This window comes from Salvelinus namaycush, chromosome 1, assembly GCF_016432855.1.
Source record: "Salvelinus namaycush isolate Seneca chromosome 1, SaNama_1.0, whole genome shotgun sequence".
Lineage (NCBI taxonomy): Eukaryota > Metazoa > Chordata > Actinopteri > Salmoniformes > Salmonidae > Salvelinus > Salvelinus namaycush.
In genome coordinates, this window is record NC_052307.1 from 3,536,307 (window position 1) to 3,558,761 (window position 22,455).

A 22,455-nucleotide genomic window follows, 5' to 3' on the forward strand; every position below is an offset into this window, starting at 1 on the left:
AGATGGTTATCTGGAAAGAACAGTGTTTCGGCTTGGACATACTTAGTTACATTGGATCTGTTATGTTAGACCACTTAGTTACATTGGATCTGTTATGTTAGACCACTTAGTTACATTGGATCTGTTATGTTAGACCACTTAGTGGGGTCATCATTAAGGAGGAGATTCTAAATGGCATTCCTCCCTCCACCCCTCTCCTCCATTCTCCCATTGTACTTCAAACTCAACCATTAAAGTAAATTCTTTAATTTGTATATTCAGGCATGTGTTTTGGGCACTTGCTCTTGTACAGTAAATGTATTGGTATTTACTCTTGACGGGCCCTCTAGGAAGTCTTGTAGACAACATTACTAAGCAGGTTTCAATGTAACTAGACTGACCCTGTGCTTGTGGCCTCAGGGTTAGGGTTATTCAGGGAAGAGGGGGAAGCCCTTTGCTGTGCTGAACAGAAGCACTCAGCGGTGAACCTGCTCTGCTATAGTGGCCAAGCTGAAAGAACATCACTAAACTGAGCTAGATATATCACAAAGAACAGGCCCAGTGGAACCAAGTCAATGGACTGCAGCCTCAAGCATCCATGGGCATATCCTATCTGTGGTCCTCTGTAGTACAGTTGGTAGAGCATGGCTCTTGCAACGCCAGGATAGTGGGTTCAATTCCCGGGAACACCCATACATAAGCAACATATGCACGCATGACGGTAAGTCACTTTGGATAAGAGTATCTGTTAAATGACATATTGTATAGTGTTTATGGAGTATAACTGGGCTGGAGTAAGTCACTAAACTGTATACGGACTAGAACTGGGCTGGAGTAAGTCACTAAACTGTAAACGGACTAGAACTGGGCTGGAGAAAGTCACTAAACTGTATGCGGACTAGAACTGAGCTGGAGTAAGTCACTAAACTGTATAAGGACTAGAACTGGGCTGGAGTAAGTCACTAAACTGTATGCGGACTAGAACTGGGCTGGAGTAAGTCACTAAACTGTATACGGACTAGAACTGAGCTGGAGTAAGTCACTAAACTGTATACGGACTAGAACTGGGCTGGAGTAAGTCACTAAACTGTATACGGACTACAACTGGGCTGGAGTAAGTCACTAAACTGTATACGGACTAGAACTGGGCTGGAGTAAGTCACTAAACTGTATGCGGACTAGAACTGGGCTGGAGTAAGTCACTGAACTGTAAATGGACTAGAACTGGGCTGGAGTAAGTCACTAAACTGTATGCGGACTAGAACTGGGCTGGAGTAAGTCACTGAACTGTAAACGGACTAGAACTGGGCTGGAGTAAGTCACTAAACTGTATACGGACTAGAACTGGGCTGGAGTAAGTCACTAAACTGTAAACGGACTAGAACTGGGCTGGAGTAAGTCACTAAACTGTATACGGACTAGAACTGGGCTGGAGTAAGTCACTAAACTGTATACGGACTAGAACTGGGCTGGAGTAAGTCACTAAACTGTATACGGACTAGAACTGGGCTGGAGTAAGTCACTAAACTGTATACGGACTAGAACTGGGCTGGAGTAAGTCACTAAACTGTATACCGACTAGAACTGGGCTGGAGTAAGACACTGAACTGTATACGGACTAGAACTGGGCTGGAGTAAGTCACTAAACTGTATACGGACTACAACTGGGCTGGAGTAAGTCACTAAACTGTATACGGACTAGAACTGGGCTGGAGTAAGTCACTAAACTGTATACCGACTAGAACTGGGCTGGAGTAAGACACTAAACTGTAAACGGACTAGAACTGGGCTGGAGTAAGACACTAAACTGTATACCGACTAGAACTGGGCTGGAGTAAGTCACTAAACTGTATACGGAACTGTAGAAGTCAGTCATAATGTAGTAAAGGTCTGGTCAGTCATAATGTAGTAAAGGTCTGGTCAGTGATAATGTAGTAAAGGTCTGGTCAGTGATAATATGGTCAGTCATAATGTAGTAAAGGTCTGGTCAGTGATAATGTAGTAAAGGTCTGGTCAGTGATAATGTAGGTAAGGTCTGGTCAGTGATAATATGGTCAGTCATAATGTAGTACAGGAGTTTTCTTACCAACGACCTGTGGCAGCGTGGAGGCCTCCAGTTCCAGCATGATGGTTCCTTTCTCGATGCAGGTCCGCAGCTCCATCAGACTGTGGAGCGATAGCGTGGCCACGTGGGGTTTACTCCAACGCTCTCCTCCCTTCTCCACCTTCTCCTCAAACTTGATCCACCTGGGGGGGACATGACAGATTTCACCATTCATATACCTTGTTATTTTACACCATCTTCATATACCTAGCATGTAACAGTACAAGATGTCAGTAGAGCAATAATACAAGTTAAACAGGGCCCGGTTAATTAAAAGCATCTTAACCTCTACGAGATCGGTGTGTCCCCTGCGGGACGGTTGAGCTAACGTAGGCTAATGTGATTAGCATGAGGTTGTAAGTAACAAAAACATTTCCCAGGACATAGACATATCTGATATGGGCAGAAAGCTTAAAATCTTGTTAATCTAACTGCACTGTCCTATTTACAGTAGCTATTACAGTGAAATAATCCATGCTATTGTTTGAGGAGAGTGCACAATTATGAACTTGAAAATGTATTAATAAACCAATTAAGCACATTTGGGCAGTCTTGATACAACATTTTGAACAGATATGCCATGGGTCATTTGATCAGTCTAAAACTTTGTAGATACACTGCTGCCATCTAGTGGCAAAAAATCTAAATTGTGCCTGGGCTGGAATAATACATGATGTCCTTTCTCTTGCATTTCAAAGATGATGGTACAAAACAAACAGAAAAACGATGTTTTTCTTTGTACTATTTTTAATCAGATCTAATGTCTTATATTCTCCTACATTAATTTCACATTTCCACAAACTTCAATGTTTTTCCTTTCAAATGGTATCAAGAATATGCATATCCTTTCAAGAGTGTTTTAACGATCGTTAAATCATCGTTCCTACAACGGCTGAAGATGTAACATGCAGAGACAACGTTCCCCGTGTGCATCATCGAGTCGTGTTGATACTGATAGACTCTAAAAAGACCCAGTGCACTTGGATAGGCTTCTGGTTTCAAATTTGAATTGTTCCACAATGTTGACGACGGATCGGCTCTGAGAAATATATGATTATCTAACACTGCTAATAGCCATTTTGAGGCGGATTATTCTAATAATGCCTCAATAACGCACTGAATCACAGATTGTGGTTACACATCATGAAATACAGTATATTGAGGCAAAAATTACATATTCTAGCTACAGTAGCCTACAATTAGAAAAAATAACTAAATTGATTGAACATTAAAATTATTTCAATAGCCCATGATTGAAATACACTGTATAGGTCTATGTAGCCTACTCTATTTATCTTCCTTCATCTCAGCAGTCGTCTCACTTTTCAGTTATTCTTTAATCTGTCCCTTGTTTGTAAAAATTGAAAGACATTGGCAACTTTGTATTTGCTCCTGACTTGCTGCACCCTCGACAACCACTGTGATTATTATTTTGACCCTGCTGGTCATCCATGAACATTTGAACATCTTGGCCACGTTCTGTTATAATCTCCATTCGGCACAGCCAGAAGAGGACTGGCCACATTTACATTTAAGTCATTTAGCAGACGCTCTTATCCAGAGCGACTTACAAGTACATACATTCATACTTTTTTTGTACTGGCCCCCCGTGGGAAACGAACCCACAACCCTGGCGTTGCAAGCGCCATGCTCTACCAACTGAGCTACACGGGGCCCTCTGACACAGCCTAGCATATAGTTCCTGGATGTCAGGAAGCTTGGCACCAGTGATGTACTGGGCCATTTGCACTACCCTCTGTAGCGCCTTACGGTCAGATAGCGAGGAGTTGCCATACCAGGTGGTGATGCAAACGGTTAGGATGCTCTCGATGGTGCAGCTGTAGAACTTTTTAAGGAATTATTTTTCAGTTTCCTGAGGGGGAAAATATGTTGTCTGCCCTCTTCACAACTGTCTTGGTGTGTTTGGACCATGATAGTTGGTTGGTGATGTGGACACCAAGGACCTTGAAAGTCTCGACCCGCTCCACTTCAGTCCCGACGATGTTGGTGTGGAAGTCTGTTCGGCCCTCCTTTTCCTGTAGTCCACGATCAGCTCCTTTGTCTTGATCACATTGAGGTAGAGGTTGTTGTCCTGGCACCACACTACCAGGTCTTTGACCTCCTCCCTATAGGCTGTCTCATCGTTGTCGTTGTCGGTGATCAGGCCTACCACTGTTGTGTCGTCAGCAAACTTAATGATGGTGTTGGAGTCGTGCTTGGCCATGCAGTCGTGGGTGAACAGGGAGTACAGGAGGGAACTAAGCACACACCCCTGAGAGGTCCCAGTGTTGAGGATCAGTGTGTCAGATGTGTTGTTGCCTCCTCTTAACACCTGGGGGCGGCCCGTCAGAAAGTCCAGGATCCAGTTGCAGAGGGAGGTGTTTAGTCCCTGGGTCTTTAGCTTAGTGATGAGCTTTGTGGGCATTATGGTGTTGAACACTGAGCTGTATTCAATGAACAGCATTCTCACATAGGTGTTCCTTTTGTCCAGGTGAGAAAGGGCAGTGTGGAGCGCAATAGAGATTGCATCATCTGTGGATCTGTTGGGGTAGTAAGCTAATTGGAGTGGGTCTAGGGTTTCTGGCATGATGGTGTTGATGTGAACCATGACCAGCCTTTCAAAGCACTTCATGGCTGCTTCGGGGCGGTAATCATTTAGGCAGGTTACCTTCGCTTTCTTGGGTACAGGGACTATGGTGGTCTGCTTGAAACATGTGGGTATTACAGACTCAATCAGGGAGAGGTTGAAAATGTCAGTGAAGACACTTGCCAGTTGGTCCTTGCCAGTTGGTATCATATAGTGAATATGACTTATATGGTTGGAAGAGGAGACCGTGTTTTCATTGATGACCCTGAACTGGGTCTTGGGAGAGGTTGCCTCAGACCACAGCCAAAACTATAGATGTTGTAGATTCACCAATCTTTTGCTCTACTCGGGTGCCTAACGACACACCCTCAGGTCCTGTAATTATGCCTAGTGACACCCTTTCAGATAGTTCAGAGGTGGCCAATCCTGACTTGGGAAATCTTATCACACAACTCCCTAATCAGATAGGACAGTCTAGAATCTAGAATCTAGGGGTGTCAAACATACGGCCCGCGGGCCGGAACCGGCCCCCAAGGAGGTTCGATCAGGCCCGCAGGATAATTTGAAAGTGGAAAAAATGCATAAAAGACATGGAATTAATATTTTTAATTCGCTGCAATTCATGGATTATCCGCTAAGGGGCGCACTCTTTCCATCAGAGTAGAAGACAAGCCGCATCACTGAGACAGACTGAAAACAGCAGACGGTATCAATGCGCCATCTGCTGCTTGTTACGACGTTGTTAATACCTTGGTCTCTACCTCTCCGCTACACCCTCATTAGCCAAAATGTCGTTATCCAAACGGAGAAAAGTAGATAAGGAGTGTAGAATTTTCAAAGAAAAATGGACCACGTCCTATTTATTTACAGAGATGCACGGAAAACCTTCGTGCTTGGTGTGTTTGCAACAAGTTTCGGTATTGAAGGAATATAATATTCGACGCCACTACGAGACTCATCACAGCGAAAAATATGACGGCTTGCAAGGACAACTGAGAAGAGATAAGATTAACGAATTGCTGGCGGGTCTGAGGAAACAGCAGTCAACTTTCATCCAGAGCCGAGAAGTCAGTGAAGCAGCGGTAAAAGGATAGTTTTGTATAAGGATAGTTCATTAAATTTCAATATTTTCCTAATGTTCTTGTGCTTCTTTACACCAAAACAAAGGAAAGACATGATATTTTGGTTATTTATAGCAGAGTATGGTATAATTTTAATGGTCCGGCCCACTTGACATCTCCCTAGGCCGTATGTGGCCCACGATGCGAAATGAGTTTGACACCCCTGGTCTAGATCTAGACTCTAGATCAACTCAGATTAGGAAGGAAGGTGAGAGGAAGGAGGAGAGAGGGGCACATGCTCAGAGCACCAGCGCAGGCCAGACATTTACTGCTACACCCTCCCTTAATTTATCTGGATTGAAGTTGGTCATGCAGTCTGATGTGAGAAAACACCCATGCTTCAGACAGGATGGGTCTGACAAGTACTCAGTACACCTGTTTTTGTGCTTGTCTCCACCCCCCTCCAGGTGTCGCCCATCTTCCCCATTATCCCCAGTGTACTTATACCTGTGTTCTCTGTTTGTCTGTTGCCAGTTCGTTTTGTTTCGTCAAGCCTACCAGCGGTTTTCCCGTGCTCCTGTCTGTCTCTAGTTCCTGTTTTCTTGCATTCCCGGTTTTTGACTATTCTGCTTGCCCTGACCCTGCCTGTCATTCTGTACCTTGTTTTACCACCCTGGATTACTGACCTCTGCCTGACCCCCTGAGCCTGCCTGCCGTTCTGTACCTTTCGGACTCTGCTCTGAACTACTGACCTCTGCCTGCCCTTGACCTGTCGTTTGCCTGCCCCCCTGTTTTTGTAATAAACTTTTGTTACTTCGAAACTGTCTGCATCTGGGTCTTCTCCTGAGCTGTGACACATGCAAACTTTGATAGGTCTACTTGATCATGTGCTATCGCAGAACACTCAGACAACAGACCGCAACACCCTCCTAACCAACGGTACTCTTACACTCTGTCGCTCTTGCTGCGGGTGATTCCCTGATCCACCTCTATGCAGACGAAACCATTCTGTATACATCTGGCGCTTCTTTGGACACTGTGTTAACAAACCTCCAAACGAGCTTCAATGCCATACAACACTCCTTTTGTGGCCTCCAACTGCTCTTAAATGCTAGTAGAACTAAATGCATGCTCTTCAACCGATCACTGCCCGCACCCGCCCGCCCGACTAGCATCACTACGGTTCTGACTTAGAATATGTGGACAACAACAAAAACCTAGGTGTCTGGCTAGTCTGTAAACTCTCCTTCCAGACTCATATTAAACATCTCCAAACCATAATTAAATCTAGAATTTGCTTCCTATTTCACAACAAAGCCTCCTTCACTCACGCCGCCAAACATACCCTCATAAAACTGACTATCGTAACGATCCTCGACTTCGGCTATGTCATTTACAAAATAGCCTCCAAAACTCTACTCAGCAAACTGGATGCCATCTATCACAGTGCCATCCGTTTTGTCACCAAAGCCCCATATACCACCCACCACTGTGACCTGTATGCTCTCGTCGGCTGGCCCTCGCTACATATTTGGCGCCAGACCCACTGGCTCCAGGTCATCTTTAAGTCTTTGCTAGGTAAAGCTCCGCCTTATCTCAGCTCCCTGGTCACGATAACAACACCCACCCGTGGCACGCGCTCCAGCAGGTATATCTTACTGGTCATCCCCAAAGCCAACACCTCCTTTGGCCGCCTTTCCTTCCAGTTCTCTGCTGCCAATGACTGGAACAAATTGCAAAGATCGCTGAAGTTGGAGACTTATATCTCCCTCACTAACTTCAAGCATCAGCTATCTGAGCAGCTTACCGATCGCTGCAGCTGTACATAGCCCATCTGTAAATAGCCCACCCAACAACCTACCTCATCCCCATATTTTTTTTATTTACTTTTTTGCACACCAGTATTTCTACTTGCACATCATCATCTGCACATCTATCACTCCATTGTTAATTTGCTAAATTGTAATTACTTCGCTACTATGGCCTATTTATTGCCTTACCTCCTCACTCCAATTGCACACACTGTATATATACTTTTTTTTCTATTGTGTTATTGACTGTACGTTTGTTTATTCCATGTGTAACGCTGTGTTGTTGTTTGTGTCGAACTGCTTTGCTTTATCTTGGCCAGGTCGCAGTTGTAAATGAGAACTTGTTCTCAACTGGCCTACCTGGTGAAATAAAATAAAATAAAAAACATGATGACTAGCCTGACATGTTGACAGAGTGAAGAAATGCCCAGAAAATAAGGACAGTCAAACTCCACCAGGCTGTCACACTCCTTGCTAAACAAGAGCATCTAGTATGGGGGAGGCTTCCCAACAGTGTGCCAATGTCTCCAGGGAGCACTATTGTGGATCGAACCCACTTCATCCAAGACCATGCCACAAAACATCATGGTGGGCAGAGTCATCACACCCATATGGGGTAACAGGTGGGTGCCCATGAAAGTCACTAACCTATCGAACAAACCTATCACTCTGAAGCGAAACTGCAAGCTGGCTGATGTGTCTCCCTTTCTGGCTGTGGAGGACTACACAGTTTTCCAAGGCTCCTGCAAGATGGAACATGGAACTCTAGGGACGCAGCCCATCACAACAGGCTCCATGGATTTGGAGCAGAGACTGCTAGATGTAGGGTTGGGAGAGGTTGACATTAACCCTGTAAAGTTGGTCAAGCAACAAGGGCGAGATTAGTTTAGTTACTTATTAACTACAATGACGTGTTCTCCAAGAGCTCTCTGGATTGTGGCAAAGCCGAAGGCTTTGAGCATCGAATTCGGCTCACAGATGACGGACCATTTCGCCTACCATATCGTAGGGTTCCGTCTGCGCACTACCAGAAACTACAACAAGTATTGACGGAAATGGAAGAACAGGAAATCCATCAGCAAATACGCGTCCCCTCTAGTAATGGTGTGGAAGCAAGACGATGGGCTCCGTCTATGTACAGTTTCAGATGGCTAAATGCAAGACACTCAAAGAAACCCACTTCCACACCAATCTGACTGTCTTGCAGCCCTAGGGGGCAACACCTACATCAGTACGATGGACTTGACATCAGGCTTTTACAACATACCTATGTGTGAGGAGGATAAAAAGTATACAGCCTTCACTACCCCAGTGGGTCTGCATGAATACAATTGAATGCCGCAGGGCCTATGCAACAGTGCATTTTCATTTATGAGGATGATGCTCAGCATTCTTTGGGACCTAAACTTCAGTAGCCTGCTGTGTTACTTAGACAACCTCCTAGTGTTGGATAGATTAAAGCTGGTGTTCCAGAGACTAAGACAGCACAACCTGAATCTGAGCCCAAAGAAATGCATATTCCCGCAGAAGTCATGAGATTTTTGGGTCATGTCATTAATGATGATGGGGTGGCTGTGGATCCAACAAAGGTGGATGTGAAATCCAAGATCACGGATCTAATGGAGAAAGAAAGATCTGTGGATGCCCTCAGTACGAAGGGTCAAATCCTTCCTAGGAATTATTTTCTACTATCAACATTTCATTCCAAACTGTTCTGCCAAGCCACTCTTCCTGCCCACAGACTCAAGTTTTTGGCCTTGAAATGTACTGTGTGTGAAAAGTTTAGCCTCAAGGGACATTTACAGTTTGGACTGATAATAATCTCCTCACTTATATAATGACTAAACCAAAACCCGACGCCTGTGAACAACGCTGGGTAGCTACATTGACTCCCTGTGAATAACGCTGGGTAGCTACATTGACTCCATGTGAACAACGCTGGGTAGCTACATTGACTCCCTGTGAATAACGCTGGGTAGCTACATTGACTCCCTGTGATCAACGCTGGGTAGCTACATTGACTCCATGTGAACAACGCTGGGTAGCTACATTGACTCCCTGTGATCAACGCTGGGTAGCTACATTGACTCCCTGTGAACAACGCTGGGTAGCTACATTGACTCCATGTGAACAACGCTGGGTAGCTACATTGACTCCCTGTGATCAACGCTGGGTAGCTACATTGACTCCCTGTGAACAACGCTGGGTAGCTACATTGACTCCCTGTGATCAACGCTGGGTAGCTACATTGACTCCCTGTGAACAACGCTGGGTAGCTACATTGACTCCCTGTAGACAACGCTGGGTAGCTACATTGACTCCATGTAGACAGCGCTGGGTAGCTACATTGACTCCATGTAGACAGCGCTGGGTAGCTACATTGACTCCCTGTGATCAGCGCTGGGTAGCTACATTGACTCCATGTAGACAGCGCTGGGTAGCTACATTGACTCCCTACTCATTCGATCTGAAGCATATCGCAGGGACAAAGAACACTGTGGCTGACGCCCTCAGTAGGGACCCATTTTCCAAGTTAGTTAGTCACAGGTTGGTCAGTGAGAACAATGGCAGTCTGCTTGCTGAAGCCGATGCTATAGGAGAAGATGGGATTGAAGATGTGTTTCGCTTGAAGGTCCAGTCACATAGTGAAAAAACAAGCTGGGAAAATCTCTGGAAATCAGTCCGACAGCTGTCCTTTAACCTGTGTCTCTGCAGTAGTGAAAGCGATCTGTGAAGTCTATGATCAGTGGGATGTAGCGACCGAAGCTCAAGCAGTTCAGTTAGTGCAGTCTGTGCAACAACTCATATCTCCAGGCCAAGACTCCCTTCCTGCGATGTCTTTCGAGAAGCTTCAGCGGAGCCAAGAACTTAATCCTACAATTTCAAGGGCTATCCTGTTTGTCAACCACAAAAGATGGCCTTCAAGATGAGAGAGGGATGGATTTAATTCAAAAAGCCTTGCACTCATCAAGCAGTGGGAAAAGCTCAGGGTCCAAGATGGAGTGCTTTACAGGGTGACAAATGACCCTTTGAGGAAACAAAAGACACATCAGTATGTGCTGCCCAAAAGTATGACGGATAAAGCATTGAGTGATGTGCATGATCTGGCTGGCTAGAGCTAGAACTCTTAATTTGGCAAGGCAACATTTCTTCTGGCCCAAGATGGAGCATGATGTGAAGGAGTATGTCAAGTGCTGACGGAGATGCATCCTGGCTAAGTCTCCTGAGCCGTCTGCTCGAGCTCACCTCGAAAGCATCAACACTCTTACAGGCAAGTCAGTTAAGAACAAATTCTTATTTACAATGACTGTCTAGGAACAGTGGGTTAACTGCCTTTTTCAGGGGCAGAACGACATATTTTTACCTTGTCAGCTCAGTGATTTTATCTAGCAACCTTTCGGTTACTGTCCTAACGCTCTAACCACTAGGCTACCTGCCACCTTGGGTAAATACAAATGGGGGAATTTCACTTGACATGTGGACTGACGATTTTCCAAAAAATAGGCACGGTGGGCTTTTGGTTTCTCCCCTCTAAAAACAGAAATAAATAATTCTAAATAACAAACTGGCTTAATTTACAAATTACTAAGAATGTCTCACCCTATATTCAAGAATGGCCCTTTTTCCTTTATTCAGATTTCAATCGCTCACTTTCCGTTATTTGAAGCAAAATAATCTCCATACTATCGTTATTTTTTAAACAAAGCGATTATTATAATTATTATTATTAACCCTGCATTATAATTATATAAAAGCCCCTTAGATATTCTCACAGATCAGATTTGCCCTAACGAAAAATGCCCCTTAGATATTAATTTAGAATCCTCCAATTCTCTAAATGTAATTATTGGCGGAGAGTCAGGTCACTGGCGGAGAGTCATTGGCGGAGTTGAAGAGGGCGAGGAACGAGAGTCAGGTCACTGGCGGAGAGTCATTGGCGGAGTTGAAGAGGGCGAGGAACGAGAGTCAGGTCACTGGCGGAGAGTCATTGGCGGAGAGTCACTGGCGGAGAGTCATTGGCGGAGAGTCATTGGCGGAGAGTCATTGGCGGAGTTGAAGTCAGGTCACTGGCGGAGTTGAAGAGGGCGAGGAACGAGAGTCAGGTCACTGGCGGAGAGTCACTGGCGGAGAGTCACTGGCGGAGAGTCACTGGCGGAGAGTCATTGGCGGAGAGTCATTGGCGGAGAGTCATTGGCGGAGAGTCATTGGCGGAGAGCCAGAAGAGGACTGGAGTCAGGTCACCCGGCACAGCCAGAAGAGGACTGGCCACCCCTCATAGCCTGGTTCCTCTCTAGGTTTCTTCCTAGGTTTTGGCCTTTCTAGGGAGTTTTTCCTAGCCACCGTGCTTCTACACCTGCATTGCTTGCTGTTTGGGGTTTTAGGCTGGGTTTCTGTACAGCACTTCGAGATATTAGCTGATGTACGAAGGGCTATATAAAATAAACTTGATTTGATTTGATTTGAGAGTCATTGCTACATTGACTCCATGTAGACAGCGCTGGGTAGCTACATTGACTCCATGTAGACAGCGCTGGGTAGCTACATTGACTCCCTGTGATCAGCGCTGGGTAGCTACATTGACTCCATGTAGACAGCGCTGGGTAGCTACATTGACTCCCTACTCATTCGATCTGAAGCATATCGCAGGGACAAAGAACACTGTGGCTGACGCCCTCAGTAGGGACCCATTTTCCAAGTTAGTTAGTCACAGGTTGGTCAGTGAGAACAATGGCAGTCTGCTTGCTGAAGCCGATGCTATAGGAGAAGATGGGATTGAAGATGTGTTTCGCTTGAAGGTCCAGTCACATAGTGAAAAAACAAGCTGGGAAAATCTCTGGAAATCAGTCCGACAGCTGTCCTTTAACCTGTGTCTCTGCAGTAGTGAAAGCGATCTGTGAAGTCTATGATCAGTGGGATGTAGCGACCGAAGCTCAAGCAGTTCAGTTAGTGCAGTCTGTGCAACAACTCATATCTCCAGGCCAAGACTCCCTTCCTGCGATGTCTTTCGAGAAGCTTCAGCGGAGCCAAGAACTTAATCCTACAATTTCAAGGGCTATCCTGTTTGTCAACCACAAAAGATGGCCTTCAAGATGAGAGAGGGATGGATTTAATTCAAAAAGCCTTGCACTCATCAAGCAGTGGGAAAAGCTCAGGGTCCAAGATGGAGTGCTTTACAGGGTGACAAATGACCCTTTGAGGAAACAAAAGACACATCAGTATGTGCTGCCCAAAAGTATGACGGATAAAGCATTGAGTGATGTGCATGATCTGGCTGGCTAGAGCTAGAACTCTTAATTTGGCAAGGCAACATTTCTTCTGGCCCAAGATGGAGCATGATGTGAAGGAGTATGTCAAGTGCTGACGGAGATGCATCCTGGCTAAGTCTCCTGAGCCGTCTGCTCGAGCTCACCTCGAAAGCATCAACACTCTTACAGGCAAGTCAGTTAAGAACAAATTCTTATTTACAATGACTGTCTAGGAACAGTGGGTTAACTGCCTTTTTCAGGGGCAGAACGACATATTTTTACCTTGTCAGCTCAGTGATTTTATCTAGCAACCTTTCGGTTACTGTCCTAACGCTCTAACCACTAGGCTACCTGCCACCTTGGGTAAATACAAATGGGGGAATTTCACTTGACATGTGGACTGACGATTTTCCAAAAAATAGGCACGGTGGGCTTTTGGTTTCTCCCCTCTAAAAACAGAAATAAATAATTCTAAATAACAAACTGGCTTAATTTACAAATTACTAAGAATGTCTCACCCTATATTCAAGAATGGCCCTTTTTCCTTTATTCAGATTTCAATCGCTCACTTTCCGTTATTTGAAGCAAAATAATCTCCATACTATCGTTATTTTTTAAACAAAGCGATTATTATAATTATTATTATTAACCCTGCATTATAATTATATAAAAGCCCCTTAGATATTCTCACAGATCAGATTTGCCCTAACGAAAAATGCCCCTTAGATATTAATTTAGAATCCTCCAATTCTCTAAATGTAATTATTGGCGGAGAGTCAGGTCACTGGCGGAGAGTCATTGGCGGAGTTGAAGAGGGCGAGGAACGAGAGTCAGGTCACTGGCGGAGAGTCATTGGCGGAGTTGAAGAGGGCGAGGAACGAGAGTCAGGTCACTGGCGGAGAGTCATTGGCGGAGAGTCACTGGCGGAGAGTCATTGGCGGAGAGTCATTGGCGGAGAGTCATTGGCGGAGTTGAAGTCAGGTCACTGGCGGAGTTGAAGAGGGCGAGGAACGAGAGTCAGGTCACTGGCGGAGAGTCACTGGCGGAGAGTCACTGGCGGAGAGTCACTGGCGGAGAGTCATTGGCGGAGAGTCATTGGCGGAGAGTCATTGGCGGAGAGTCATTGGCGGAGAGTCATTGGCGGAGAGCCAGAAGAGGACTGGAGTCAGGTCACCCGGCACAGCCAGAAGAGGACTGGCCACCCCTCATAGCCTGGTTCCTCTCTAGGTTTCTTCCTAGGTTTTGGCCTTTCTAGGGAGTTTTTCCTAGCCACCGTGCTTCTACACCTGCATTGCTTGCTGTTTGGGGTTTTAGGCTGGGTTTCTGTACAGCACTTCGAGATATTAGCTGATGTACGAAGGGCTATATAAAATAAACTTGATTTGATTTGATTTGAGAGTCATTGGCGGAGAGTCATTGGCGGAGTTGAAGAGGACGAGGAACGAGAGTCAGGTCACTGGCGGAGTTGAAGAGGGCGAGGAACGAGAGTCAGGTCACTGGCGGAGAGTCATTGGCGGTGAGTCACTGGCGGAGAGTCATTGGCGGAGAGTCATTGGCGGAGAGTCATTGGCGGAGTTGAAGAGGGCGAGGAACGAGAGTCACGTCACTGGCGGAGAGTCATTGGCGGAGTTGAAGAGGAACGAGAGTCACGTCACTGGCGGAGAGTCATTGGCGGAGTTGAAGAGGAACGAGATGGAGTCACTGGCGGAGAGTCATTGGCGGAGTTGAAGAGGAACGAGAGTCACGTCACTGGCGGAGAGTCATTGGCGGAGTTGAAGAGGAACGAGATGAAGTCACTGGCGGAGAGTCATTGGCGGAGTTGAAGAGGAACGAGATGGAGTCACTGGCGGAGAGTCATTGGCGGAGTTGAAGAGGAACGAGATGGAGTCACAATCCATGCAAACATGCAGATGATTATTCAACTACATTTCAGTTGCAACAACTTTGGGTTTAAATCAGGAGACCTACATGCTTTCCTTAATAAAAACTTATAAAAATACTCTTTCAAAATGCAGATGTTTATTTCAACTATCAATAGGGAATAAATATCACTGAATGACAGAGCATGGGGACTGGTCTTTATAAATCAGTCAGATTTTTAATTGGAAATGTTAGGATCATTTTGCTCTTCACTTGCAGTCACTTAGTAGCCTAGGCCTACTCCCAACCAGTCCACACAAGTTTCTTCAACTGTCTGACTGTGATTAGAGTGATGTTGATTGCCTTTGCCGATCGCTCATCATCTTCAACCGTCAGTGAGGCCATCTTACCGAGTCTACCAAATGCATTGTTTTAATTAAGTATTCTAAAACCAGATTTGCCCCAACAAAAAACGCATCAACCCCTACAAATATATTAATTTATTATTAACCCTGCATTATAATTGTAATGCAGATGTTTATTTCATTATGGATCCATAACGAATTACTATGGGAATAAATATCACTGAATGACATGTGGTCAACTATTTCAGCACCGTTTTGTGCCGCTCTAAGACAAGCATAAATCAATGAGATGTTTATTTTCACTGAATCTCTGTTTGGGTATTGGTTAGCCAACAATTAGGGTGTGGAAATGTTAGGATTATTTTGCTCTTAGTTCAGTAGCCTACTCCCGACTGGTTACGTTGTACAGCGCCATATTTTCCAAACGGAAACCCTGAGGGTTTAATTTTTCTTGGAATAGAAACACCATAATATTAATAAAATTAATGTCAGGTTTTGGCCAGGACTATTCAGGTTTTGGTCACTAGATGCCCCCATTGCGCCTTTTTGAACCTTTTGTTTTTCCCTTGTTCTAGTTATTGTTTGCACCTGTGCCTCGTTTCCTTGTAGGTATTTAAACCCTTAGTGTTCATCAGTTCTTTGCTCTGTGTTTGTATGTTAGCACCCAGCCCCATGCTGCTCTCTAGTCGGATTTTCCTGAGGTACTCTGGTTTTGGTCTTGTTTATTTTTGATTAGTCATCTGAGGTTGTTTTTTCCCTGCTGTTCTTACCACTTTGTGGATTTTCATTGTATTTTGGAGGATATTAATTTTTTCTCTTGGCTTTACTTTTGACGTTGTGGATTTATATTTTTTACCTGAAGATCTTTTACCTTGATTAACTTCTACTTGGTCACAATCCCGGATCCGGGAGCACCCCCATCAGTAAAAAAGCTGACTAGCATAGCCTAGCATAGAGTCACAAGTAAATACTAGCATCTAAATATCATTAAATCACAAGTCCAAGACACCAGATGAAAGATACACATCTTGTGAATCCAGCCATCATTTCTGATTTTTAAAATGTTTTACAGGGAAGACACAATATGTATTTCTATTAGCTAACCACGATAGCAAAAGACAACTTTTTTTTCCCACCATTTTTTTCCTGCATAGGTAGCTATCACAATTTCGACCAAATAAAGATATAAATAGTCACTAACCAAGAAACAACTTCATCAGATGACAGTCTGATAACATATTTATTGTATAGCATATGTTTTGTTAGAAAAATGTGCATATTTCAGGTATAAATCATAGTTTTACATTGCAGCCACCATCACAACTCTCACCAAAGCAACTAGAATAACTACAGAGACCAACGTGAATTACCTAAATACTCATCATAAAACATTTATGAAAAATACACAGCGTACAGCAAATGAAAGACAAAGATCTTGTGAATCCAGCCAATATTTCAGATTTTTTAAGTGTTTTACAGCGAAAACACAATATAGCATTATATTAGCTTACTACAATAGCCAACCACACAACAGCATTGATTCAAGCCAACAATAGCGATAACGAATAAACCAGCAAAAGATATTCATTTTTTCACTAACCTTCTCAAACTTCTTCAGATGACAGTCCTATAACATCATATTACACAATACATATAGAGTTTGTTCGAAAATGTGCATATTTAGCGGCACAAATCGTGGTTATACAATGAGAATAGTAGCCAAGCTGCCAACAATATGTCGGGAGAAATCTTGGGAGAGGCACCTATTCTAATCAGTAACTAATCATAAACTTGACTAAAAAATACAGGTTGGACAGCAAATGAAAGATACATTAGTTCTTAATGCAACCGCTGTGTTAGATTTTTAAAATTAACGTTACTACGACATACAGCGTGCGTTAAAGCGAGACCGCACCGAAATTAATGGCGGAACAGTAGTTTTACATTTTTCAACAGAACAACGAATTAACATCATGAGCTCCCATCAGAATCTTGGGCAAGTTGTCCTTTGTCCAGAGGAATCGTTGCTCGGTTGTAGATTGTCGCCTTCAACTTTGGAATTAGCAGTAAACATTAGCCATGTGGCGAAGACGTGTCCAACTCACCATAACGCAGCACAAATAATATACAGAAAATCGCAATATACTGATATAAACTGATATAACTCGGTTTAAAATAACAACATTATGATGTCTTTAACACCTATATCGAATAAAATCAGAGCCGGATATATCTAAGGCCTATAACGGTAGCTTTCCAGAACGCCATCCTGAGGTCTGTCTTGCGTCATGGCGAAAGATGAAAAGACTGGACCCCACGTTCCCAGCCCATTTATATGGCCTCAGATCTGCCTAGCAACTCCATTCCAATTCTCACTATTTGCTGACATCTAGGGGAAGGCGTATGTAGTGCATCTCGACCAATAGAAGACATGCAAATTAATAAACTGACCCCAGAACAGCCTGCCTTATTTCAGATTTCTCACTTCCTCACAGGAAAATTGCTCCAACTTGAGTTGGCCGACTATTAGTGACTGTTTCTCACACCGGGTCCTGACAATTAAGCTACATTTCTTAAAATCAATCCCATTTTGTTCTTACAAAAAAAGGTTTTGAATTCTCTAGCACAGCCATTATTAAAAAAGTAAAATGCTTCTCAAAGATGCCCTCTGGTGGTCAAACTAGCACTAACTAGCATTAATGGCAACAATGGCTGACACTTAAATAACATAGAATTCTGCGACAGCCCGCAAGTTATGCTGTAGTATGACGCAACTTTTAACTTCTTGCGGATTAGTGGGATGTTACCGTCCCATTTTGACAATTTCCAGTGAAATTGCAGCACGCCAAATTTAAATTAAATTACTATAAATATTAAACTTTCATGAAATCACAAGTGGAAAACATCAAAATACAGCTTAACTTGTTGTTAATCCAGATTTCAGATTTCAAAAAGGCTTTACGGCAAAAGCAAACCATGCGATTATCTGAGGACAGCGCCCAGCCTACAAATGCAAAACAAATAATTTTCAACCAAAGAGTAGCGATACGAAAGTCAGAAATAGTGATATAATATATGCCTTACCTTTGAAGATCTTCTTCTGTTGGCACTCCAAAAGGTCCCAGTTACATTACAAATGGTCCTTTTGTTCGATAATGTCCTTCTTTATATCCATAAAAACTCAGTTTAGCTGGCGCACTTCAGTCAATAATCCACTTAGTTTCCCTCCTTCAAAATGCATATAAAATGAATCCCAAATGTTACCAATAAACTTATCCAAACAAGTCAATCAACTTTTATAATCAAACAAAGGGTACCCTAATACGCAAATAAACGATAACATTTAAGATGGAGAATCGTTATTGTCTTTACCCGAGAAAAATACCAAAGAACGCGTTCTCATTCACACGCTTGGAAACACTAAAATGGGAGCCACCTAGAAAAACTACAATTTCTGGCTCATTTTTCCAAAAACCAGCCTGAAACTCTTTCTAAAGACTGTTGATATCTAGTGGAAGCCCTAGAAACTGCAATCGGGCACGATTTCGCCCTATTATAAAAGTGCCAGCTATTGAAATCAGTGGTAGGATGATTATTTTTTGGGGGGGATGGTTTGTCCTCGGGGTTTCACCTGCCATTTCAGTTCTGTTATACTCACAGACATTATTTTAACAATTTTAGAAACGTTAGAGTGTTTTCTATCCAAATCTACCAATTATATGCATATCCTAGCTTCTTGGCCTGAGTAGCAGGCAGTTTACATTGTACATGCTTTTCATCCGGATGTCAAAATACTGCCCCCTATCCCAAAGAAGTTAACTAAAAAGTGCAGCTTTTTTCTTAATAATCGTGACCCAAAAACCGTGACACACATGCCGAACTGGCGACATTCTGATAGGCCCCCAAAAATATTTTAAAACCATTTTCACGAGAAATCTCAGATTTTTTTTTTCTCACATTCGTGACCAAAAAATGGTGACTCCGGACATGCCGTACTAGCGGAATTCTGGATAGGACTAAAAATTTATTTTAAAACCTTTTTAACGAAAAAGTGCAGTTTTTCTTTTTTCATAGTCGTGACCCAAAAACGGTGACTCCGGACATGCCGAACTGGCGACCTTCTGGACAGTACCCCAAAAATATTTAAAAATCATTTTCACGAGAAATCGTGATGAAGTAGAAGTTAAAGGAAGAACCACTGTATTGGTTCTGACAGATCACTTCACCAAATTAGCTCACACCTTTCCATGCACAAATGAACCTGTTTGGGCTGCAGGGGCAGTATTGAGTAGCCAGATAAAAGGTGCCCATTTCAAACGGCCTCGTACTCAATTCTTGCTCGTACAATATGCATATTATTATTACTATTGGATAGAAAACACTCTCTAGTTTCTAAAACCGTTTGAATTATATCTGTGAGTAAAACAGAACTCATTTGGCACAAACTTCCTGACCAGAAAGTGGAAAGTCTGAAAACTATGCTCTGTTCTAGGTCCTGCCTATAAATGGGCATGATACGTATTAGTATACATGCACGTCATACACCTTCCCCTGGATGTCAAGAGGCAGTGAGAGAAGAAATGGAGTGTTTATCTTGGTCTGAGTTGGAATAAATCCTCTTGGAATGACGTGTCACCCATTTCCTGTTTTCAGGAAGGCGCGAGAAGGAACCGGGGATTGCCTTCTGTACAGCTGTCGTTATAGGCGACTACTATCTCCGGCTTTGATTTTATTTGATACATGTGACAATATCATCGTAAAGTATGTTTTTTCAATATAGTTTTATTAGACTATTGAAATTTATTCTGGACGTTAGGCGTGTTGCGTTGTGTGCCTTTGTTCAGGAAGGAGAGCTTCGTGCCACTTGGCTAGTGCGCTTGCTAATTCAAGAGGGAAAAAGGACGTTCTAAATCCAACAAAGATTGTTCTTGACAAGGGACCTCTTGTACAACATTCTGATGGAAGCTCATCAAAAGTAGGACCCATTTTATGATGCTATTTCATATATCTGTCGAACTGTATACTATTAGTTTTGCGCCCAGGTTTTGGGCACGCTCTCGCCATAACATAAGCCTTATGTCGTAATGAAGTTATTTTTAGAATTCTAACACGGCGATTGCATTAAGAACTAGTGTATCTATCATTTCCTATACAACATGTATTTTTTAGTTATGTTTATGAATAGCTATTTGGTCAGAATATGTGTGTCAGAAAAAGTGTCAGAAAAATATCCGGACGTTGTGGGAAAAAGTAGCTACGTTAGCACAATGTATAACCACTGATTTCAGCTCTAAATATGCACATTTTCGAACAAAACATAAGTGTATGTATTACCTGATGTTATAGGACTGTCATCTGATGAAGCATTTCAAGGTTAGTCAAAAATTATATATCTTTTGCTGGTTTGTTACGATCGCTAACTTTTGCTGCTGGGAAATGGCTTGTGTTTCTGGCTATTGTGGTAAGCTAATATAACGCTATATTGTGTTTTCGCTGTAAAACACTTAAGAAATCGGAAATATTGTCTGGAATCACAAGATGCCTGTCTTTCATTTGCTGTACACTATGTATTTTTCAGAAATGTTTTATGATGAGTATTTAGGTATTTGACGTTGGTGTCTGTAATTATTCTGTCTGCTTTCGGTGCAATTTCTGATTGTAGCTGCAATGTAAACTATGATTTATACCTGAAATATGCACATTTTTCGAACAAAACATAGATTTATTGAATAACATGTTATAAGACTGTCATCTGATGAAGTTGTTTGTTGGTTAGTTTGGTTGGTTGGTTCTTGGTTAGTTAGGTTGGCTTTGTGCATGCTACCTGTGCTGTGAAAAATGTCTGTCCTTTTTTGTATTTGGTGGTGAGCTAACATAAATATACGTGCTGTTTTCGCTGTAAAACATTCTAAAAATCGGACATGTTGGCTGGATTCACAAGATGTGTACCTTTCATTTGCTGTATTGGACTTGTTAATGTGTGAAAGTTAAATATTTCAAAAAAATATATTTTGAATTTCGCGCCCTGCACTTGAAGTGGCTGTTGTCATATTGATCCCGACTTAGGGCTTGCAGCCAGAAGAAGTTAAACAGTAAAGTAAGTTGCCAGAAAGATATTGGACAACGTATTTTGGTTTTATGGATTTGCTGAGCGAATCCACACAGATCAAGGGGACAATTTTGAGAGCGAGCTAATCGAAGAACTTCTCAAGCTCTCTGGTGTCGCCAAGTCACACACAACTGCGTACCATCCCATGGGGAATGGAGGAACAGAGATGTTCAATTGAACTCTGGGAAATATGCTTTGCTCACTGCCTTTAGGATTTTGGTGAAATTCAGGAGGGGTGAATGTAAAAGATGTAAAATATACTTTATGTATTTCACCAAAAATCCCTCATATTTATTTTCATGTATTATTTTAAGGTTATTTTGAGATGTATTGCACTACTTTGAAGGGTGAACTATTTGATTGTATTTATTTTCTAAATTATGTTAATGTTGTGATGTCATCAACGTGAGCCATGCTTTTACTCCTCAATTTGCTCAAAGCGTGATGAGGAAGGGTAAATATACTTGTGCATGAGAGTCCAGACGGCAGCATTAAAGTTTGCCTTGCATTTGTATCCAATCCATGCGGTCATTAAAATGGACAACCGGCAGAATTGTATCCAGCGAGCCTTATCTTCCACCTCCACCTCACCAGAACATTACGCGGAAGGGTACCGGTACAGAGCCGGTTACATCCAGATTAGTGTTCTGGTCCTAAAAAGCAGCAGTTCTAGTCTTTAGCACGGTGTGGATGTTGCCTGTAATCCATGGTTTCTGGTTTTAAATGTACGTACGGTCAATGTGGGGACAACATCATCGATGCACTTATTGATGAAGCTGGTGACTGAGATGGCATACTCCTCAATGCCATTGGATGAATCCCAGAATACATTCCAGTCTGTGCTAGCAAAACAGTCCTGTAGCGTAGCATCCACGTCATTTGATTGAGCGAGTCACTGGTACTTCCTGCTTTAGTTTTTGCTTGTAAGAAGGAATCAAGAGGATAGAATTATGGTCAGATTTGCCAAATGGAGGGTGAGGGAGAGCTTTGTACGCGTCTCTGTGTGGAGTAAAGGTCGTCTAGACTTTTCTTTCCTCTGGTTGCACATCTGACATGCTGGTAGAAATGAGGTAAAACGGATTTAAGTTTGTCTGCATTAAAGTCCCCGGCCACTGGGAGCGCCGCTTCTGGATGAGTATTTTCTTGTTTGCTTATGGCCTTATATGTAACGACGTGCGCTGAGAGTCGGGAAGCAAGTTCAGGGAGTGAGTGTTTTACAAGAAACACAAACAATGCACAGACAGGAAACAGAAACAATGACACCTGGGGAAGGAAACAAAGGGAGTGACATATATAGGGCAGGTAATCAAGGAAGTGATGGAGTCCAGGTGAG

At 43.1% G+C, this 22,455-nt stretch overlaps 1 protein-coding gene across 1 annotated transcript in view; it reads right to left on the bottom strand.

Moving 5' to 3' along the window:
- LOC120050101 (electrogenic sodium bicarbonate cotransporter 1-like) overlaps nt 1–22,455 on the bottom strand; it is a 150,561-nt gene that overhangs the window by 122,970 nt on the left and 5,136 nt on the right. The window contains exon 2 of the mRNA XM_038996746.1: nt 2,066–2,226. Within this exon, the coding sequence (XP_038852674.1) occupies nt 2,066–2,226 (161 nt within the window). The remainder of the gene's footprint in view (nt 1–2,065; nt 2,227–22,455) is intronic.